We start from the raw sequence: 18,004 nt of genomic DNA, 5'->3' as shown, positions 1-18,004 counted from the left end.
CTCGTGAATAGTATTAAAATTTATTATATAGCATCCCTGGTTACCCCATTGCTCCTTGACCAGCAGTACATGGCAGGCATGAGCCATCTTGTATCCCCATTGATCAGTAACTAGCAGTATATAGCAGGCAGGATCCCCCTGGTATTCCCACTGATCAGTGTCTATAAGTATATAGCAGGCAGGAGCATCCTAGGTCGCCCATTGCTCAGTGACCAGCAGTATATAGCAGTCAGGAGCACCCTATATATCAGGTCTCAGTGACAGCAGTATATAACAGACATGAACAGCTAAATCTGCTCAGTGACTAGCAGAATATAGCATGCAGGATCACCCCAGGTCTTCCCATTGCTCAATGACCAGAAATATATAGCACACAGGAGCACCGTAGGTCTCAGTGATCAGTTGTATATAGCACAGAGGAGTAACCCAGGTCTCAGTGACCAGCAGTATATAGCAGGCAGTAGCACCCCAGGTCTCAGTGACCATCAGTACATAGCAGGCATAAGCACCCCACGTCTCAGTCGCCAGCAGCATGTAGCAGGCAGTAGCACTCCAGGTATCAGTGACCAGCAGGTTAAAGCAGGCAGGAGCACCCCTAGTCTCAGTGAACAACAGCATATACTGTAGCAAGCAGGAGCACCCCTAGTCTCAGTGAACAACAGCATATACTGTAGCAAGCAGGAGCACACCAGGTCTCAGCGACCAACAGCAAATATCAGACAGGAGCACCCCAGATATCAGTGACCAGCAGCATATATCAGACAGGAGCACCCCCAGATATCAGTGACCAGCAGCATATATCAGACAGGAGCACCCCAGATATCAGTGACCAGCAGCATATATCAGACAGGAGCACCCCAGATATCAGTGACCAGCAGCATATATCAGACAGGAGCACCCCAGATATCAGTGACCAGCAGCATATATCACACAGGAGCACCCAAGATATCAGTGACCAGCAGCATATCTCAGACAGGAGCACCCCAGATATCAGCGACCAGCAGCATATATCAGACAGGAGCACCCGAGATATCAGTGACCAGCAGCATATATCAGGCAGGAGCACCCCAGGTATCAGTGACCAGCAGCAAATATCAGGCAGGTCTCAATGGGTATGCGTTCGGCATCCCGGTGGTCTGGATGTCGTCGCTTACCTCACCGGCACCAGAATACCGATGCCGGTCAGAATCCCGGCATCGGCATCCCGAAGGTAAGTACCGGGGGGTGAGGGTTAGGTTCAGGGCTAGGTACTAGGGGGGATGGTTAGGTTTAGGGTGTTGGGAGGGAGAGGTTAGGTTTAGGCACTAGGGAGGGAGGGTTAGGGTACGGAAAGGGTTAGCATACTGACCACCAAGTGTCAGTATGTTAACCCTGTCGGGATTCTGACCGCCTGGATCCCGTCTGTTGGTATTACATACTGTTTCCTCTCAGTGAACGGCAGCATACAGCAGGCAGGAGCACCCCAGGTCTCAGTGGCTAGCAGCATACAGCAGGCAGGAGCACCCCAGGTCTCAGTGACTAGCAGCATACAGCAGGCAGGAGCACCCCAGGTCTCAGTGACTAGCAGCATACAGCAGGCAGGAGCAGCCCAGGTCTCAGTGACTAGCAGCATACAGCAGGCAGGAGCACCCCAGGTCTCAGTGACTAGCAGTATACAGCAGGCAGGAGCACCCCAGGTCTCAGTGACTAGCAGCATACAGCAGGCAGGAGCACCCCAGGTCTCAGTGACTAGCAGCATACAGCAGGCAGGAGCAGCCCAGGTCTCAGTGACTAGCAGCATACAGCAGGCAGCAGCACACCAGGGGGGCAGATGTATGAAGCTCTGGGAAGTGATAAAGTGGAGAGTGATAAAAGACCAACCAATCTGCTCCCAACTGTCATTTTTCAAACCCAGCCTGAAACATGACAGTTGGGAGCTGATTGGCTGGTCATTTATCACTCTGCACTTTATCACTTTCCAGAGCTTCATACAGGTCTCAGTGACTAACAGCATATAGTAGGCACTAGGCAAGAGCACCCCAGGTATCAGTGACCAGCAGCAAATATCAGACAGGAGCATCCCAGGTATCAGTGACCAGCAGCAATCAGCGGTTGTACGTACAGTAGGTTGTACAATTTAGAGCGGGGCGGCGCTAAGGAGGTTGGCATAGTTGCCAAGTCTGCTTATAACAAGCGGATTTGGGCTTTTTTCCAAGTTGCTTGTTTTTGTTGCTGGTTGCTTGTTTTTGGGCTTGTTTTTTTTTGGTAGCTTGTTTTTGGGTTTGTGTAGCCAGGTCCCAGTAATAAGGTAAGCACATGTTATATAGCTGCTTCACCAATCCATTTATGTCTGTCTATATATCGCTCTGTATTATCTGTTTCTGTATTATCTATCTCTCTGTAGTTATATAGTTTTGGCTAACTAGAACCTGACTTATTTAAACGATCAGTAGAAGTTCCTTTTTCCCATATGTCTGTTATTTTGTGGTGTGGATTCTGCAGTGTACACTAGTGCGCTGTTGATCACAGATTCCCGTTGTTTGGGAATCTGCGCAGGACCCATTCTGCGCATGTGCATAACGGCTCCTGTGAAATCGCATGCAGGCCCCCGTATGCCTCTGCCTGATTGACAGGCAGAGGCATTTGCAGGGCAGTGCGGTGACGGCCTGCGTTCCTGGAAGCGAGGGGATGTTTCCCCCATTTTGCAGGAGTGGTAAGGCCAGGATCTGCGTTCATGGACACAGACTTCCTGGCCTTGCAGGCTGGCAGGACCCGGCCAGGTAAGCTTCATCTACCCCAGCCTGACCAAAGGTGCAACCGTCGCGACCGACAGTTGCAATGGTGATCCCAGACTGCGACCTCGGTTGCAGCACTAGGATTGCAGATGCAGCAAGGAAGTGTCAAACACCTTTGCATTTTAGCAATGATGGAATTACACAGCTGCTTGTGTGCGGATCTGCAATTCCGTCCTCTGCTGAATCAGGTCCAGCGTACACTTCACACTACATCTCACAGTGGGGTCTATTCATAGAGCAGGGGAAAGCCCTGTTTTGCATATAAATATATGTATATTAATAAAATGAACAATATACAATAAAGTTTGTGGTTCTCATTAAATTACCCCCACCCCCATACCACCATATTAGGTTGAGCTTATGTTTTGGGCTTTATAGGATTGGGTTTGGGCTTATTTTGGGCTTGTTTTTCACTCATCAATTGCTTGTTTGTCATTTCAGAGTTGGCTACAGTATAATCTCTTGCTCCAGATTATTTCACTCTCCTACTAACAGCAGAGAGAGCGAGAGAGAGAGGGAGCTGCTCGCAGCTCGCAGCTGACACCCACAGGAGTTACCCGTGTACCTGGCTGTTTCCTCGCCCAGGGATTTAAACCATTTCCCATCCCGGAGGAGCTGCAGAGCCCCCTGCGCCCCATCTATCGCACCGGGAGCCCTGAGAAGAGTGCGGTGTTTGGAAACTTAGCACAGACGTGCTCGCTGCCTTTGTGCATTCCCCCCTTAATGTTGCATGATTGGGAGGGGAGGGGGTGCTGAGGAGCCCGAGGCAGACAGGTGATGTGCGTTTCAGCGGAGATCTAGAGCTGCTGCCTTTTTGGGTTTTGTAATGTTGGTGTGATTAGAGCACAGACATGCAGACCCTGCACCCCGTTGCCTCCTAGAGACCATCCTCCGCAAGGATAAGGAAGGGGAGAGAGGGGAGCAGGTTGGTGCTGGAGATCCCACCCCAACCCCCCTAATAAAAAAAAAAAAAAAAACGTCCAGCAGATCCAACACATTTGGTGGGGTGTTGATCCCCCTCTAAGGGATGGTAGTGACTCCCCCAGACACAGGAGCAGGTCTGCAGCTCCTTCAGCGAGACGTTGCATTGTCATTCAGTAATAAGTGCAGCAGCAGGACGCAATGACGAGCTGGGCTTGGATTTTGCTTCTAGGCGTCTGCTACCTGTCTCCTTCATTCTGCGAGGTAGGTCTGGCTGGGTGCTGCCCGTATGCTAAATATACCTGCATTCCATATATATGCATATATATAGCACATTGCAAACTGTATTTTCTGCAGATCCTATATTGCATTCTATACTGATCCTTCACACTTCCACTGTGTGTCTATGGGCAGGGCTGGAAGGACATGCAGTACTAATGCGCTGTGGCACTGTGGCAACCTCAGCTGCTGCAGCGCCTCTTTTGCATGGTCATGCTACTCAGTCTCCCTTACTTGGTGACTCAGGCCCATGATTGACAGCTCCCGTTTCCCTGGAGGTGCTGCAGTAGCTGCGATGAGTCCCAGAACGCCGTACAGTCAATGACAGCTGCCTCACAAGAGGACACAGCGCAGGTTTTCCTGCACCGGCCTGCCACAGTGGCCTTAATCATTAATATCACATCAGCAGCCTGTCCTTTTCTGTATACCACATTCTCGCAGCCCATGCCTTGACAAGATCGGGGCTTGTTCAAGCACATTGCAATTGTAAATGTTCCTATTTTCCACCCCTCTTCAAACTACTCTATGCCAGAGGCCCTACACATGTGCTTAAATGTGATATATTTTTTGCTGAGCACATCTGTCTTATCAATGCAGCCTCCTATTAGGAAAGTTTAAAAGCTAGAATTAATGTGGATTTATTTGATCTTAGACCCGCAGGAAAATGCTAAAATTATATATAATATATATATTTTGGTTATGTGTTTCTCCTGCTGTGCCTTGGAAGCTGTGTGTTCCCATCAGGGTTTCACCTGAAAATCCATTGCCTATCTCCATGGGGCGATACAGTAATATTCTACATAGCAGTTTAAGAAATATATATATATATATTTTTTTTTTCCAGGTGGTTCTATGTGCATGATGCTTGGGAAATAATTAAGTCCCCTAGAGACGTGCCATTTTTAAGAGAGCCTTTTTAAGAGCGAGTTTTCTTGATTAAATCATATAGCATAATATGCCCAAGTTCAAGGACAATAAGTGGCAAACTTCTACACCACCTATTTCATGTTGAATTTCACTTTTTTTTTTTAAACATTTTTAGATGAAGTCCCCTGAATCAAATATTGAGATTATGGGGGGTATTTAACGAAGCTGAGAGAGAGATAAAATTGTAAAAAATAAGTTACCAACCAATCAGCTCCTAACTATCATCTTTTAAACACAGCCTGCAAAATTTGAATTGGAAGCTGATTATATCTCCCAATTTCGGTAAATACCCCCCCCCCTCCGTGTGAGTTATTAATCATAGTAGAGGTCTTTACGGGAAAAAAAAAAAAAGTTATAGACAAATGACAAAATGACCAGGGATCTTTGAATTTATGTTATTCTATGGACACCATAAGTTAATAGACTGGTGCAAAATGTGTGTGTCACAAACATGTTGGGTTTTCCCTGGGTGTAAGATCAGGGATAACTTGCATGATTTGTGCCCTCCAGCACAGATGGGGTTAATAATTTTTGTTGGGGGGTGCGCAGAATAAATCATGCCATAGCATGTGTGAGAACTGGAACACAGCTGATAAAGTTTCAAGGCTGTGTTGTAGACTGTGTAATATATATCCCCAGGCTTCCTAAAGAGAAAAGGCAAATCCTGGCGCCTTTGGTGGTATTATGTGTAATGGCTGGCTTTTATTACTCTGTAAGGCTTTTATTTTTGTCCACCTTTTTGATGGAGTGTTAAGGGGAAGTGTCTGTCACATATCTTGGGAGTGAGACTCCAGATCAGGCTGCAGTTTGTAATAGAGGTTGTACTTGGGTGTCCGTAATGCTAATAAGAGCCTCTCCCTCACCCCCCTTGGAAAAATAAACCTCTGTTGTTGAGTTTATGGCTAAATTGAAACAGATACCTGTCTACTGTATGTGGTTTTCTCAAAGGGTTTTGATTTTCATACCGCTTGATGTGGTCTTCTTCAAAGCCAGTCATTTTTTCCCTATAATAGAACTTGTCTACTGCAAATCCACACTATCTACACCTCTCCAGCACCTCAGCTGCGTTATTGAGTAGGGGGGCTGAAAGCATGCCTTACCTCAGGGCACACATTGCCATGTCAGCTTGTATAGCCATATAAAGTAATAAGCATAATGGCAGCTGTGGATGTTTTTGTTTTGGAATGATTGATCAGGGAGCTCACTGTACGACCTATAATATGTCAGCTTTCTGCATCAGCTCTACCTGGAGTAACAGATTAACATGTCTGTATTGTAATTCTATTGGTGAATGACTGTGGGCCGTAGATTGAATTTGAGTGTGATTTATTTTTTTTTCCTTCACGTGTGCACCTCAGTCCCCAGACTACTGACAGGCTTCCTCAGGGAAATGGCAGGCACTTTTTCCATGTCTAGTTGGGTACAGTTTGCCTTTCTGAGCTGTCTAACTGCAAGATTGCAGAGCGATTTAAAGCACCTAGTTCCCTGCTAGCAAAATGGATTTTCAGTGACAACTTTGTACAGCACAGAACTGTGAACTGAGAGCACAGGTAAGCCAGGCAGTCTCTGATAAGGAGCAAATAAGCCCACAGACGTAATTGTGTGATGTTGACGCTTGTTTGTCATTGTGACTCCGGTAGGGAACCTGCACTGCTTTCTCTCTGTGACATTGAAGATAATTAGTTGGGCCTCCTTTTCATACCTGAAGGGGCATGCAGTATTGCAGCCTCACCCCCTGCACCATTGTCCCATGTTATGGCAAGTGCTGATTGCACCCAAGCTAGAGCTGGTGAATCTGTGCTGGAGTTGCTAAGTCATGCAAGTATTTTTATTTTTTTTCTGCAATCTGCTCAATACTAAGGGAGGATCCAGCATACGTGCTGTACATTCTGTAGTTGGAGTGGATTATCATTGAGAAGTGTCTGTGAACTGTATTTTAAAATCTGTTTCTTCCTTGGCTGCATTAAGGAAGCAGAGATCCCTCAGGAACTGATTGAGAGACTGGCACACAGTGAAATCCACAGCATCAGTGACCTGCAGCGCCTCCTGGAGATTGATTCCGTAGGTAAATTCAATTTCCTTTTTACCTTCTCCTCACCTCTGATTTATGGGTGTTACCCTATGTCCCCTTTTAACTTCCTTCACAAATGGTTAAACAAGAAGGAGAGAGGTCAGATTCCAGGCCAATAAACAGCAGCTGAGCTATTGATAAACTAACAGGGCTTATAATGAGAGGGTGTGACTTTGCTCTCTTGGGAGAGGAGGACTTAACACTGCAAGATAGTATAAAAGGTGACCTGCGTTCATGTTCATTGTCTGCTCCCTGAAAGGAAGATACTGATGGGATAGTTTTGTGATTATCATCATTTCAGCAGTTGCTTTGCCATAGAGTGTTTACAGCTGTTGCCGAGGGAACAAAAAAAATATACGAAATGCTAAATTGACGACGCAAAAACATAAACTTGACATTTTCCTGCATTTGAATACAGCACTGTGTATAACTTTGGAATCCTGACTTCTTGTATAATACGCTCTTCTTCCAAATTCGTAATAATTTATATGACTTGGAACTTTTTGGTATGTTCTAACAGCCAGTAGAAATTACAGCCATAACCTAATTCTATCAAATTTATTAAACTTTTATTTATCAACAAGAATACATTAGGCTGTCTAAGCATTTATGGAGCTGCAATTTCTTTAATATCCCAGACATTCTTGCAATGCATTTTCCTTGTGCTACTTCTGTTTATGTAATACAAAAGTTAATTTAGAAAGAGACTTCTTTAAATATAGTATAATTAGCAGCAATAATGACATTATTCCACACTGTAGCAAAAATCGACCTATAGCTCTGCGTTATGTTATGGGCTGTTTTGTAGTAACCACAATTATGCTTTTTAAGAAATGTCTCTGCACCTGTAGTGTTGCAACACTGTTTGTAATTATGAGTTACATTTTGAGAAACACCCCACTGCTTTTTTACCATAATTACAAAATATCCCTTATAACGCCTTAGGGGGGAAAAGCAATCATTATTTCAATTATCTGGGATTATACGGCACCAGATATTCTTGTAGCTTCTACCTGTTGACAGGGATGATTTTCTTGTGAGCTATAAGCTAGGGAGAAAGATTATGCCTGGTGGTGGTGAATAGGTAGTTGACAATGACTGTGTTATGATTGTATCGGCAATGAATAAGGAGCACTCTAATACCATGTTGTGTGGCAGCATCTGTTGAGTGCACGCCTGTTGCAATCTCATCTGCGCCTCTCTGGAAGTCTCTCTGGGACCTCCTAACTTTGGTCGTAGTCATAAATAATAAAAAGCAATTATTTTTAGGGTGTTAAAACAAATCGGTTGTAAGGGGATCAGAGAGCCTGTTGGAACAAGACTGCAAGGCTAATTTCCACTGCATCCAAACAATTGTCTAGCAGAGTTGTACAACACAGAAGCCTCCTTGCCTCATTCAAACCTCCTTTACTCGGGGCATAATTGCAGGTCTATTTATATAGGCTGAGGTTTCTGCTTCACATCCTCCCTTGTGCTGCTTAGCTTAGAGCAGGTAATGAAGCTCCAGAGTCCTAGTCGGAGCTGATTGTGCATCTTTAAGATAAAAGAAGCTTTTATCTTGAAAGGAAAAAAACACTGGTGAACTTCCAATTAGCTGTGTCAACCTTTGGGATTCAGATTGGTGCTTCGTTGTGCAATATGTAAATTGTAGTGTGGATGTTTAGGCTTACTAGTGAAAACAGGGTCTGTGCTTTTAGCTAGGGTTACAATAATTTTGAAATGATAAACATTGTCTCTGACTGTGATCTGAAGTTTGCTCAGCCACAGAAGACATGCAGTAATTCCTTTAAGTTCTCAAATATGTTGTAGGAACCAATCATCACTTGGCCAGTTCAAACACGACATAGGTCTCTTAAGTCCAGTGTTCCATGTATTTTAATTCTGTTTTAGTGTAGCTTCTTCAGGGGGGAACATTTCTTCCTGACCACACAAAATGGCACTCTTATGCTGCATACACACGGTCAGATTTTGTTAAAGATCTGAACGATAACGATTGTCAAAATCGTTCATATGTTGGGCATGCATCGACCAACGATGCACGTTCCCGCATGTCAGATAACGATATCTGACATCGTCTGTGTTTGCAGTAAGATTTGGACTGTTTCATTAATTTTAATACTGTCAGAAATCGTTTAATCGTTCATCGTTGATGAAAACGTTCAATCGTTCATTGTTGATCTAGCAAGTCTGACTGTGTGTATGCACCATTAGAAATTCCCTTGATCAATCCTATCCCCAGTATATCTTCTACTTATCACAGCTACAGATACAGTTTTGTATTCAGGAAGGCATTCAGGGCCTGATTCAGAGCCGCTCGGAAGCGGCCGCTCGTTCGCTCCAAGCGATGTTCGCACATCTGCGTATGGGTCGTAATGCGCATGCGCCAATCAGTCATTGTGGTCGGAAATCGTGCTCTCGCAAAACAGCGAGGGCCTGCTAATTTGAGTGGCAGAATGAGGCGTTTGTGGGTGGTAACAGGGGAAGGTGCTTGAAAACGGGGAGTGGAGATCCGAACGCAGGCGTGCCAAATGGTCAAAACGGGCGTTTAATGGGTGTGCATAATTAACAAAGCAGCATCCGACCACGTCACTTGGTTGTCTTTTAGCCTGAACTGCTCGCAGTGATTGCGGGAAGTAAAACCTACCACAAGCACTGCGAGCAGTTCAGACACATTTCGATGTACTCGATTAATCGAATAAATAGCGGAGATGACGTATGATGCGAACGGCCAGGGGGCGTCTTTACAAAATAGCGAGCGCATGTTTCGTTCGCTCGCTCAGACATGGAGGCATCAATAGACCGCAAAGAGCGAGTGCTCAATTTAAATAGCCGGCCCCTTTTTCTGAACGACCGTTCGCAAATAGCGTCCGGCTCTGAATCAGGCCCTCAGTTCATTTTTAAGTTCAGTTAGTGAATTTGCCATGGTCACCTCATGTGGTAAGGAATTCCACAGCTTAATCACTTTTACAGTAAAGAACCCTACTGCGCTGTTCTGGAAACACTCCTTCCTCCATTCATAGCTTGACACCCTTTTTCCTCTGTGTTTGTTTTTGGTGTGAATTAATTAGACAACTGTACATACTGACCTTGGATATACTGTATTTATACATATCAATCGAGTCACCTTTATAAGGTGCCTTTATTCCAAAGTAAAGTCTAACCTTTCTATATTTCATCCCTTCCATTCCCGTGTTTAATGGACTTGTTTAATGTACCCCATATTCCAGATGTGGTCTAAATTGTGACTTACGCAAAAGTAAACCTATGTAAGCATCAGGTTTATATTTAGAATGTGTGTGTGTGTAGAATTTGATATGCTTTTGCAGCCACTGACTGGCGCTGTGTACCGCTGCTACTCAACCTTCTGTCATCCAGCATTTCAAATTGCTTTTTATTTAATTTGTCTCCATTTGTATTCCATATAATGTGTAAATGCTGTATAAATCTTTTCTGTAAGTTAGTGCCCTGCACATGCAAAGCTTTGTGACATCAGAAAATATGGACATCCTATAAAGTCATCATGCCTGTGGTATCCCACTAGTGACTTTAATCCAATATGAAGTTGTCTCATTATCTATTATCCTTTACCCAGTTCTCGATCTATGTACATACTCTATCCCTTCATTCTGGAACAGTACTGAAAATTCAAATAGATGGCATCCATTTCGCTACCTAGATCCAGCTTGAAACCTACCTCCCTAATCCTATTTATTAGGCATGTCCATGGCGGCACCAGGTGTGAGTTCAGGTAACTTACCGGTAATCCATGAGGTGGGCATCGGTACCACCAGGGCAGCAGCCTTGGTAACCCCTTGGACTGATGCCCTGGGCAGTGTCACCGGTTGGACCACTCCCGATACAACCCGGTATTTCAGATTCTTCTCCCTTCAGAATTCTTACACATGATTTGCCCTAAATGTCTATCGTTTCAGTTTCCAGTTTTGTTCTTATTTTAAATATCGGTAGCACATACAGGGGCTGCTACTGAGTTAGACGGTTCTCTTAGCAATTGGGGTGGCAGTTATGTGAGCGCACTGAACCACCCGGACTTGTGAGACTGCCATGGGGGTGTTGTCTACATGTATCTTAAGCTCAGTGTGATTGAGCACTGTGGCCCTGATTCAGAGCCGGACGCTCTGACAGAGCGCTCGCTCTGAATCAGGGCCATCCCTGCTCCTTTTTGGAGCGGCCTCCTGGCCGCTCGCATAGCTGTGGGTGACCACCCACAGCTATAGCGAGCGGCCAAAGTGATGGTCGCGATGGTCAAGACCATCGCGACCATCGGGCTTGCGACGAGACCCTTGCGGTAGGGTCTCGCTGCCACAAGCCCTGGAGTGCTTTTGGCTCTATCAGAGCCAAAAGCACTCCCACTGACATCACTAGTGATGTCAGTGGGGCCGGCCCCAGACCTGGCTCCGTCTGGGCAGCCACGCCTCCCACACGCCCACCAAAGGGGGCGTGCTGTCAATCACCATCGACAGCACGCCCCCTTTGGTGCGAGACCCATAACGACTGCTTAGCCATCGTTATTTGGGTCTCGCTCATGCGCACGACGGAGCCGGCTCCCTCATGCGCATTTCGGCAACATCTACCCGCTTGTGACCGCTCAGCGCTCTCGAGCGGGTCTGAATCAGGCCCTGTGTGCGGGGATGGAAAGTCTGTTTCTGACAGATGTCTGGCCCCTAGCGTGGGGCTGGTGCAAGTGACAATACTAATGAGGCCACGGGCAGCACGGATTTCCACTAGCAGACGCATGAAATCCGGCTTCCACGGGTGCCTGCAACTGCAGCCACTTTATTCACTCAGGATCAGTCCCGCAGTGGCACTGACCTGTTTATGAAGGAGCCCATATATCAATGAATGAACTTTTATCCTTCAGTACAAGCTGGTGGTTGCCACTGCGCCAGGTGTTCTGTCCAATCTTGTTTAGCTGTAACCACACTTTCTCCTGTGTTAGACAAGTAACATTTAATTGTGTAGATAAACTTTTGCTACATATCCGGTTTCCTGGCAATCTTTCCTCCTTTTGTAAATACAGATGCTCTTCTACAGTGATTTGTCCGAGGTGCCTTTCTGTGCACCAACATGATCAGTTTAGTTTTTCTTGCACTTTATAAACTTGGAAATGCTTTGGGAGTAGACTTACTACAGTATCTCCAGTAATTCATTTCTTTTCAGCTTCAGTATTTCCATAACTTGATTTCCTTCTTTCAGTACTTTGATGCATCCCTTGTGTTTCCACAATTAGTCCCATCTCGTTCTAACAATCTAAATGCTCCTTTAGCCAGAGCACACTTTTCCAGCCTACTGTGACCTTCAATTCTTCTCTGCACTGAGTAAACTTTGCTCTTCAAAAATTTATGTTTTCACACTTCTCTTTTGGAACCTCAAGTCAAATTTGACCATGTAGTGATCACTGTTCCCTAAATGTCCCCTCAACTGTACATTTTATGTAATGGGGCTGACTCGGACGCATCTGTGGACACTTTTCCATAAGGACGTGGCAGCCCACTTACTATTTTCTGATAATGTGAGACCACGTATGCAGAACATTCATGCATCTGCATATGGAATGCCATCCTGCTGGCTGTTTCTTTCTGCAACCACCATCGTAAGTTTCTGGAGATGCACCCGCTCCTTGCTGGGTGCAATAGATCCGCCTGAACGCTACTGATGTTGGCTCACATGCCCACGACACTCCCACTACAATGAATGAATTCTGCGTGTCCTTATGGTCACCGGTCAGAAACACCCACTTCATGGAGAGAGTGGTCCAATCATTCCATCTGCACTTGCGATCCCCGTCCGTCTGTATATCCCTGATTTGGCGCATGCACAGTCGCCAATTTCTTTCTGTGGCGCATGTGCAATTTGCCGAAATCCGCAAAATATATCTGCAAAGCCACTTACATCCCACTCGAATCAGGACCAATATCTGTTCTAGTACCAAGTCCAGGAGCACGGCCTCCCCATTTGGTGCTTCTACCACTAGCGAAAGGTCGTCATCATTAAAATGATGCAGCTGATAAATCAGAAGTATTAGATAATGGGTCTAACCGCGCTGTGTGTCCATATATACGTATTTCATTTATATGCATGTGACATTACCTTAACCCTCTTATGTTTTTATATCATCTCCAACATCACTTGCTTGATTTATTCATGAAATAGGATCCTTTCTCTGTGGAATAGACCCAAGTAATGGCAATACATTCAATATTTTAAATTTAAGATTTAAGTTCTTAAATTGTGTATATATAGCACCCCCTTATAAAGCCTTTCAGTAAACTGGGCATGCAGGAAACCCCTTATTCTGGGATATTAATATAGGTGTAAGGTAACAAGTTATATTACCTCTGAGAATTGTTCCCTTCGCAGAGCAGGTCTTAATACTGCCCCCTAGTGGAGAAGCCATCTGACAAATCAACATCTGCTGAAAATATAAAAAAAAACCCATATGGGCTAGATGTACGTATATAGGAAGTTAGGCTGCTTTAAGGAACAATTCAGGTTTGCTACTGTGATCCATATTAAAGGCTTTCTATTACAGTACATTTCTCGTTTACAGTCTCGCCAGCACCAATGTAATGCTTTAATTTAAAACCTTGCATTACTGCTGGTGATAGACTTTAAACCTGAAATGTACTGTAATAGAAGGCAGAATTAAATTTGTATTTTGAGCCAAAATTGGGCAATACATGATCCGGAATTGTCTTCAGCAACGCCTGTTGTTATGTCATAACATATAACCTGGTATTAAAACCTTATCGGCAAGCAACTTGAATTTGAGCCAAGGAAACTAGTGACAATTTTATCCCCTGCTAAAATAAAACGACAGGAAGAGATTCGGTGGGGATGTGCTATATGCAGAACATAATTACACAAGAGAGGCAAGGACTACCTAAAATAACTTTTTTTTTTTTTTTCTTAAATCCTTTTAGACTGGCTTGCATACAGACATCACCTGCCAATGAAGATATTATAGATAGCTAAACACCTAGTGTCAGCATATCTGGGTCGTTAAACAGGTGTTTCCAGCTGACTGGCATTTGGTATACTATAATTGTACCAATCTAGCTGCCTGTTCGCTTCCAGATAGAAGCGCTTCTTCTCCACTGTAAATGGGCGCGTTGCACAATTTTCCCATCAGTGGTAATTTGTGGAACATTAACCTTCTTTTTATTTTTTATTTTTTCTATTATTATGCAGTCACAGGATTCATCAATGCTTTAGGGAGTCATCCAGCATACACAGACGGTGAATGTTTCTAGTAGCAGCGCTGGTCTCTCAAATAATTTAAAATAAAAAGTGCTTTGGTGCTTTTAGATTCGATTAATGTGAGAATAATATGTCTTTTTCCTTCACTGTTGGTCTACACGATTTATTGTGAATTCAGCCATGTTTGTTTTGTCTGCCTAGCCTCATAGATCAATTCAAGGCAGCTTCATTCCGGGCTTCTTGAAAGTTAATTGAGATTTCTGGCAGATGTTACAACGAATGCCAAAGCAGGGTTGCGCCAAATGGGGTCACTGTTATGTGTATATAATATATATATATATTTTCTACTTCAGGGTCCATAGGGTATCCACAGGATACCTTGGGGTATAGGTGTGACGTCAGTCGCAGGGCACCAAAGAGTTAAGCTTTCAGCCTCCCAGGATGCACTAGGTCCCCCTCCTATACCCCGCCCCCAGGCCAAGGCACCTCAGTTTAGTTTGGTGCCCGGCCGGAGTCGGGTGCACCTGTTGGAGTGGGGGCTAGAAGAGCCCCTGAAGCTTTTTCTTCATGCAGCTGTGGCTGCACATCTGGATGAACAGCATGGACAGTCAGTCCTGACGTCCATGCTGTCTTCCCTACACCCCGCCGGTACCAGAACGCCGGTACTGATCCGGGGATGCTGGTGGGCGTCTGGGGTCACAGCTAGCGGTGACCCCAGATGCTCCGGACCATGGCCGGATTCAAGGGGGACAGAGGTAAGCAGCGGGGTCCCGCGGTGGGTCCCCGCTGATCACATGGTCCTAAGTCCCCAGGCAGGGGGCTCCCTGGGGACTGGCTGCAGCGTGGAGCCAGGCGACCAACCTGCGCTTCCACTACCCCCTGGGACAGCGGACCGCAGCAGAGCGGTAGCGCTGCGGCGTCCCAGGGGTTAAATGCATGCCAGGGGAGCGCGCCTTCCCTGTCTCACAGCCGGCGCCTCCCCCGCTGCACACAGCCCTCTCTGCACTGTGCTGACTGGTCCTGTGTCAGCGCTCCTCCCCCAGGCCAGCTTCTCTCTGCTCCTCGGCGGCCATCTTCTCTGCAACGCATGGTGAACGCTGCTGGAAGTCTGGAAGGAAGCATCGTGGTCTGGGTCCCCCCGCATACCTCTCCTCCGCTGTGGCTCAGGTCTGTGTATGCAGCGCTGTGTCCTACCAGGCCCTGTGTCTGTGTAGTTGAGTGATCAGCGCTGTTAGTGCAGGAATTGTTATTTCTCTGCATTGTATGTGACTGTGCTAGCGCTGCCTGTAACTATTCTTCACTAAACTGTCAGCTTTATTACTGTCCCTGTTCTTTCTGCTAAAGCCCTTGCGGTGCGGTGCTGCAGGGTGGTCTCTCGCCTATTTAATACTTAATTGGTGAGAGAGGTCACATACGTGGTGCCATCATGTCTGAAAGTGATTTTCCCCTCCGGCTACAGTGTACCACGTGCAAAGTACCGTTAGCGGAGGGGGAGGGTAGCGCGGAGGGCCTTTGCCGGCAGTGTTGTCCATGGCGCGGCCTATTACGGTTACAGCACCGGTACAGGAGCCGCCCTGGGCTTGTTTCGCTCAGGCGTTAACAGCTTTAGTGGGCCAGTTAGCTCCGCAGCCCGCGTTTACTCCGATGGGTTTGTCCCAGCAGTCTGTGGTGTCGTCACTCATGCAGGGGTTCCCACGACAATTGGTGGTACCCCACAGTCTCCCTATTTCCCCGCTCCCGGGTTCTCAGGAGCCAGCGTGGGTTAACTCCCTGACGAGTTCTTTACAGCACTTGTCGGATGTATTGCAAGGGGAGTCTGTGATGCGGCCTCATAAAAGGCCGGTGGCGTCTCTGTCCGCTCCTTATGAGGATGACGAAGGGACGTCTGATGATGGGGAGATTCTGGATCCTTACGATCAGGAACCTTTCCATACTAAGGACGCTGATGCTAAGTCCAAAGTATATATTCCTGGACTTATTCGGGCGGTCCGCACAGCCTTGGTGATTGAGGACGAAGTTCCCCCAGCGGCTAAATCTAAGTATGCCTTTTTCAAAGATGTGAAGGGCGATGCCACAGTCTTTCCTCTTTCGGGTCAGTTGGTGGACCATTTAGAGGAGGCGTGGAAACAACCTGGCAAAAGATACCAGCCGCAGAGACGCCTGGCGGTGGCTTATCCGTTCGCGGATAATTATTTTGCTAAGTGTGAATCCCCTCCACAGGTGGATTCTCACGTGACCCGTCTTGTCCGTAGTGCCACATTGCCGATGCCATCCATGTCCTCCCTTAAGGATGCTACGGACCGCAAGGTAGAAATCTGCCTGAAGTCCGCTTATTCCCTTGCAGGGGGGGCAGCACGGCCGGCTATGGCCATTTGCTGGGTTGCCAGAGCGATGGAGCGCTGGGCGGATTCATTAGAGGCTTCTTTTGAATCCGACTGTCCGGCCGAACAAGCGGAGTTGATTGGCAATCTCCGTGATTCGGCCACCTACATCAACGAGGCGGCTCTAGACATTAGTACTCTGGTGTCTAGAATTTCTTCAGCAGCGGTAGCTGCTCGTCGCACCTTGTGGCTGCGATCCTGGAAGGCGGACGCAGATCCAAGAAAGGTCTGGAAGCGTTGCCGTTTACCGGAGAAGTTCTCTTCGGTCCGGATCTGGATAAGATTGTGGCCACGCTGGCGGCAGCCAAATCTGCTTGTCTCCCGTCGGCCGCTGCTCCTTCTGGTTCTGGACCATCGTCCTTTCGGTCATCTAGGGCCCAGGGCAGGCCCAAACCACAGTCGTTTCCTCGACAGGCTGGCCCTAAGAAATCGGGCAAGCCCCGGAAACAGGCATGGAGTACCAGACGTCCGGCCCCCAAGCCAGATGACAAGCCTGCGGCCTGACGGTCCGGGTCTCCCCTTGGGGGATCCCAGGGTGGGAGGCCGCCTGCTGCAGTTCTCCCGGTGTTGGTCGTTCACTACGACAGACACTTGGGTTCTGGAGGTGGTCTCTCACGGGTACGCCCTCTCCTTCCGGCACAGACCCCTGGCTCGATTCTTCACCACGGGTCTACCATCAGACCGGAACAAGGCTACGGAGCTGCGGAAGGTATTGCACACTATGCTCCAGGCTGGAGTTATAGTGCCTGTTCCATTCTCCCAGAGGGGCCAGGGTTTCTATTCAAATCTATTTTTGGTACAGAAACCCAATGGGTCATATCGTCCGATTCTCAACCTCAAAGCACTCAACAAGTCTTTGCGGGTCCCGAAGTTTCGGATGGAGACCCTACGGTCCATCATTCTGGCGCTGGAACCTGGGGACTACATGGTGTCATTGGACATACAGGACGCTATGGCGGTCATGGCGGCTTCTCTGCGGCTGCAAGGAGTCCGCATGTTGCCGTACTTGGACGACCTGTTATTGGTGGCAGGATCTCCAGAGCTCCTGTTACACCACTTGGACCTGACCATTGCACTGCTGCAACGGCACGGCTGGCTAATTAACTGGCAGAAGTCCACTCTAATCCCGTCTCGGAGGATTCTGCATCTTGGAGCCTTATTGGACTCGGGACAGCAAAGGATCTTCGTGACGGAGGACAAGATCTCTGCTTTACAGTCAAGGGTGCGCAGTTGTCTGCACAGCCGCCGGGTGTCCTTACACTCGGCGATGAGGTTACTGGGCTCCATGGTGTCGGTGTTCGACATGGTGGAATACGCCCAGTTTCACTCTAGACCTCTGCAGCACCTGATCCTGTCCAAGTGGAACGGGCTGCCTCAGTCTCTGAAGTTCCAGACGATTGTGCTCACCCCGGAGGTTCGCCTGTCCCTTGCGT

The 18,004-nt window shown here is 47.0% G+C and overlaps 1 protein-coding gene across 2 annotated transcripts in view; it reads left to right on the top strand.

Moving 5' to 3' along the window:
* Nucleotides 1–3,274: 3,274 nt before the first annotated feature.
* The window catches only part of PDGFA (platelet derived growth factor subunit A), a 55,213-nt gene continuing 40,483 nt past the window's right edge, over nt 3,275–18,004 (top strand). For both annotated transcript variants that reach the window (XM_088451975.1, XM_088451974.1), the window contains exons 1-2: nt 3,275–3,959; nt 6,870–6,966. In XM_088451975.1, coding sequence (XP_088308101.1) covers nt 3,897–3,959; nt 6,870–6,966 — 160 coding nt within the window. In that variant the 5' untranslated portion in view covers nt 3,275–3,896. The remainder of the gene's footprint in view (nt 3,960–6,869; nt 6,967–18,004) is intronic.

This window comes from Taudactylus pleione, unplaced genomic scaffold (genome assembly GCF_031769625.1).
Source record: "Taudactylus pleione unplaced genomic scaffold, aTauple2 ptg000032l, whole genome shotgun sequence".
Lineage (NCBI taxonomy): Eukaryota > Metazoa > Chordata > Amphibia > Anura > Myobatrachidae > Taudactylus > Taudactylus pleione.
This window is presented reverse-complemented; position numbering and strand designations above follow the sequence as displayed.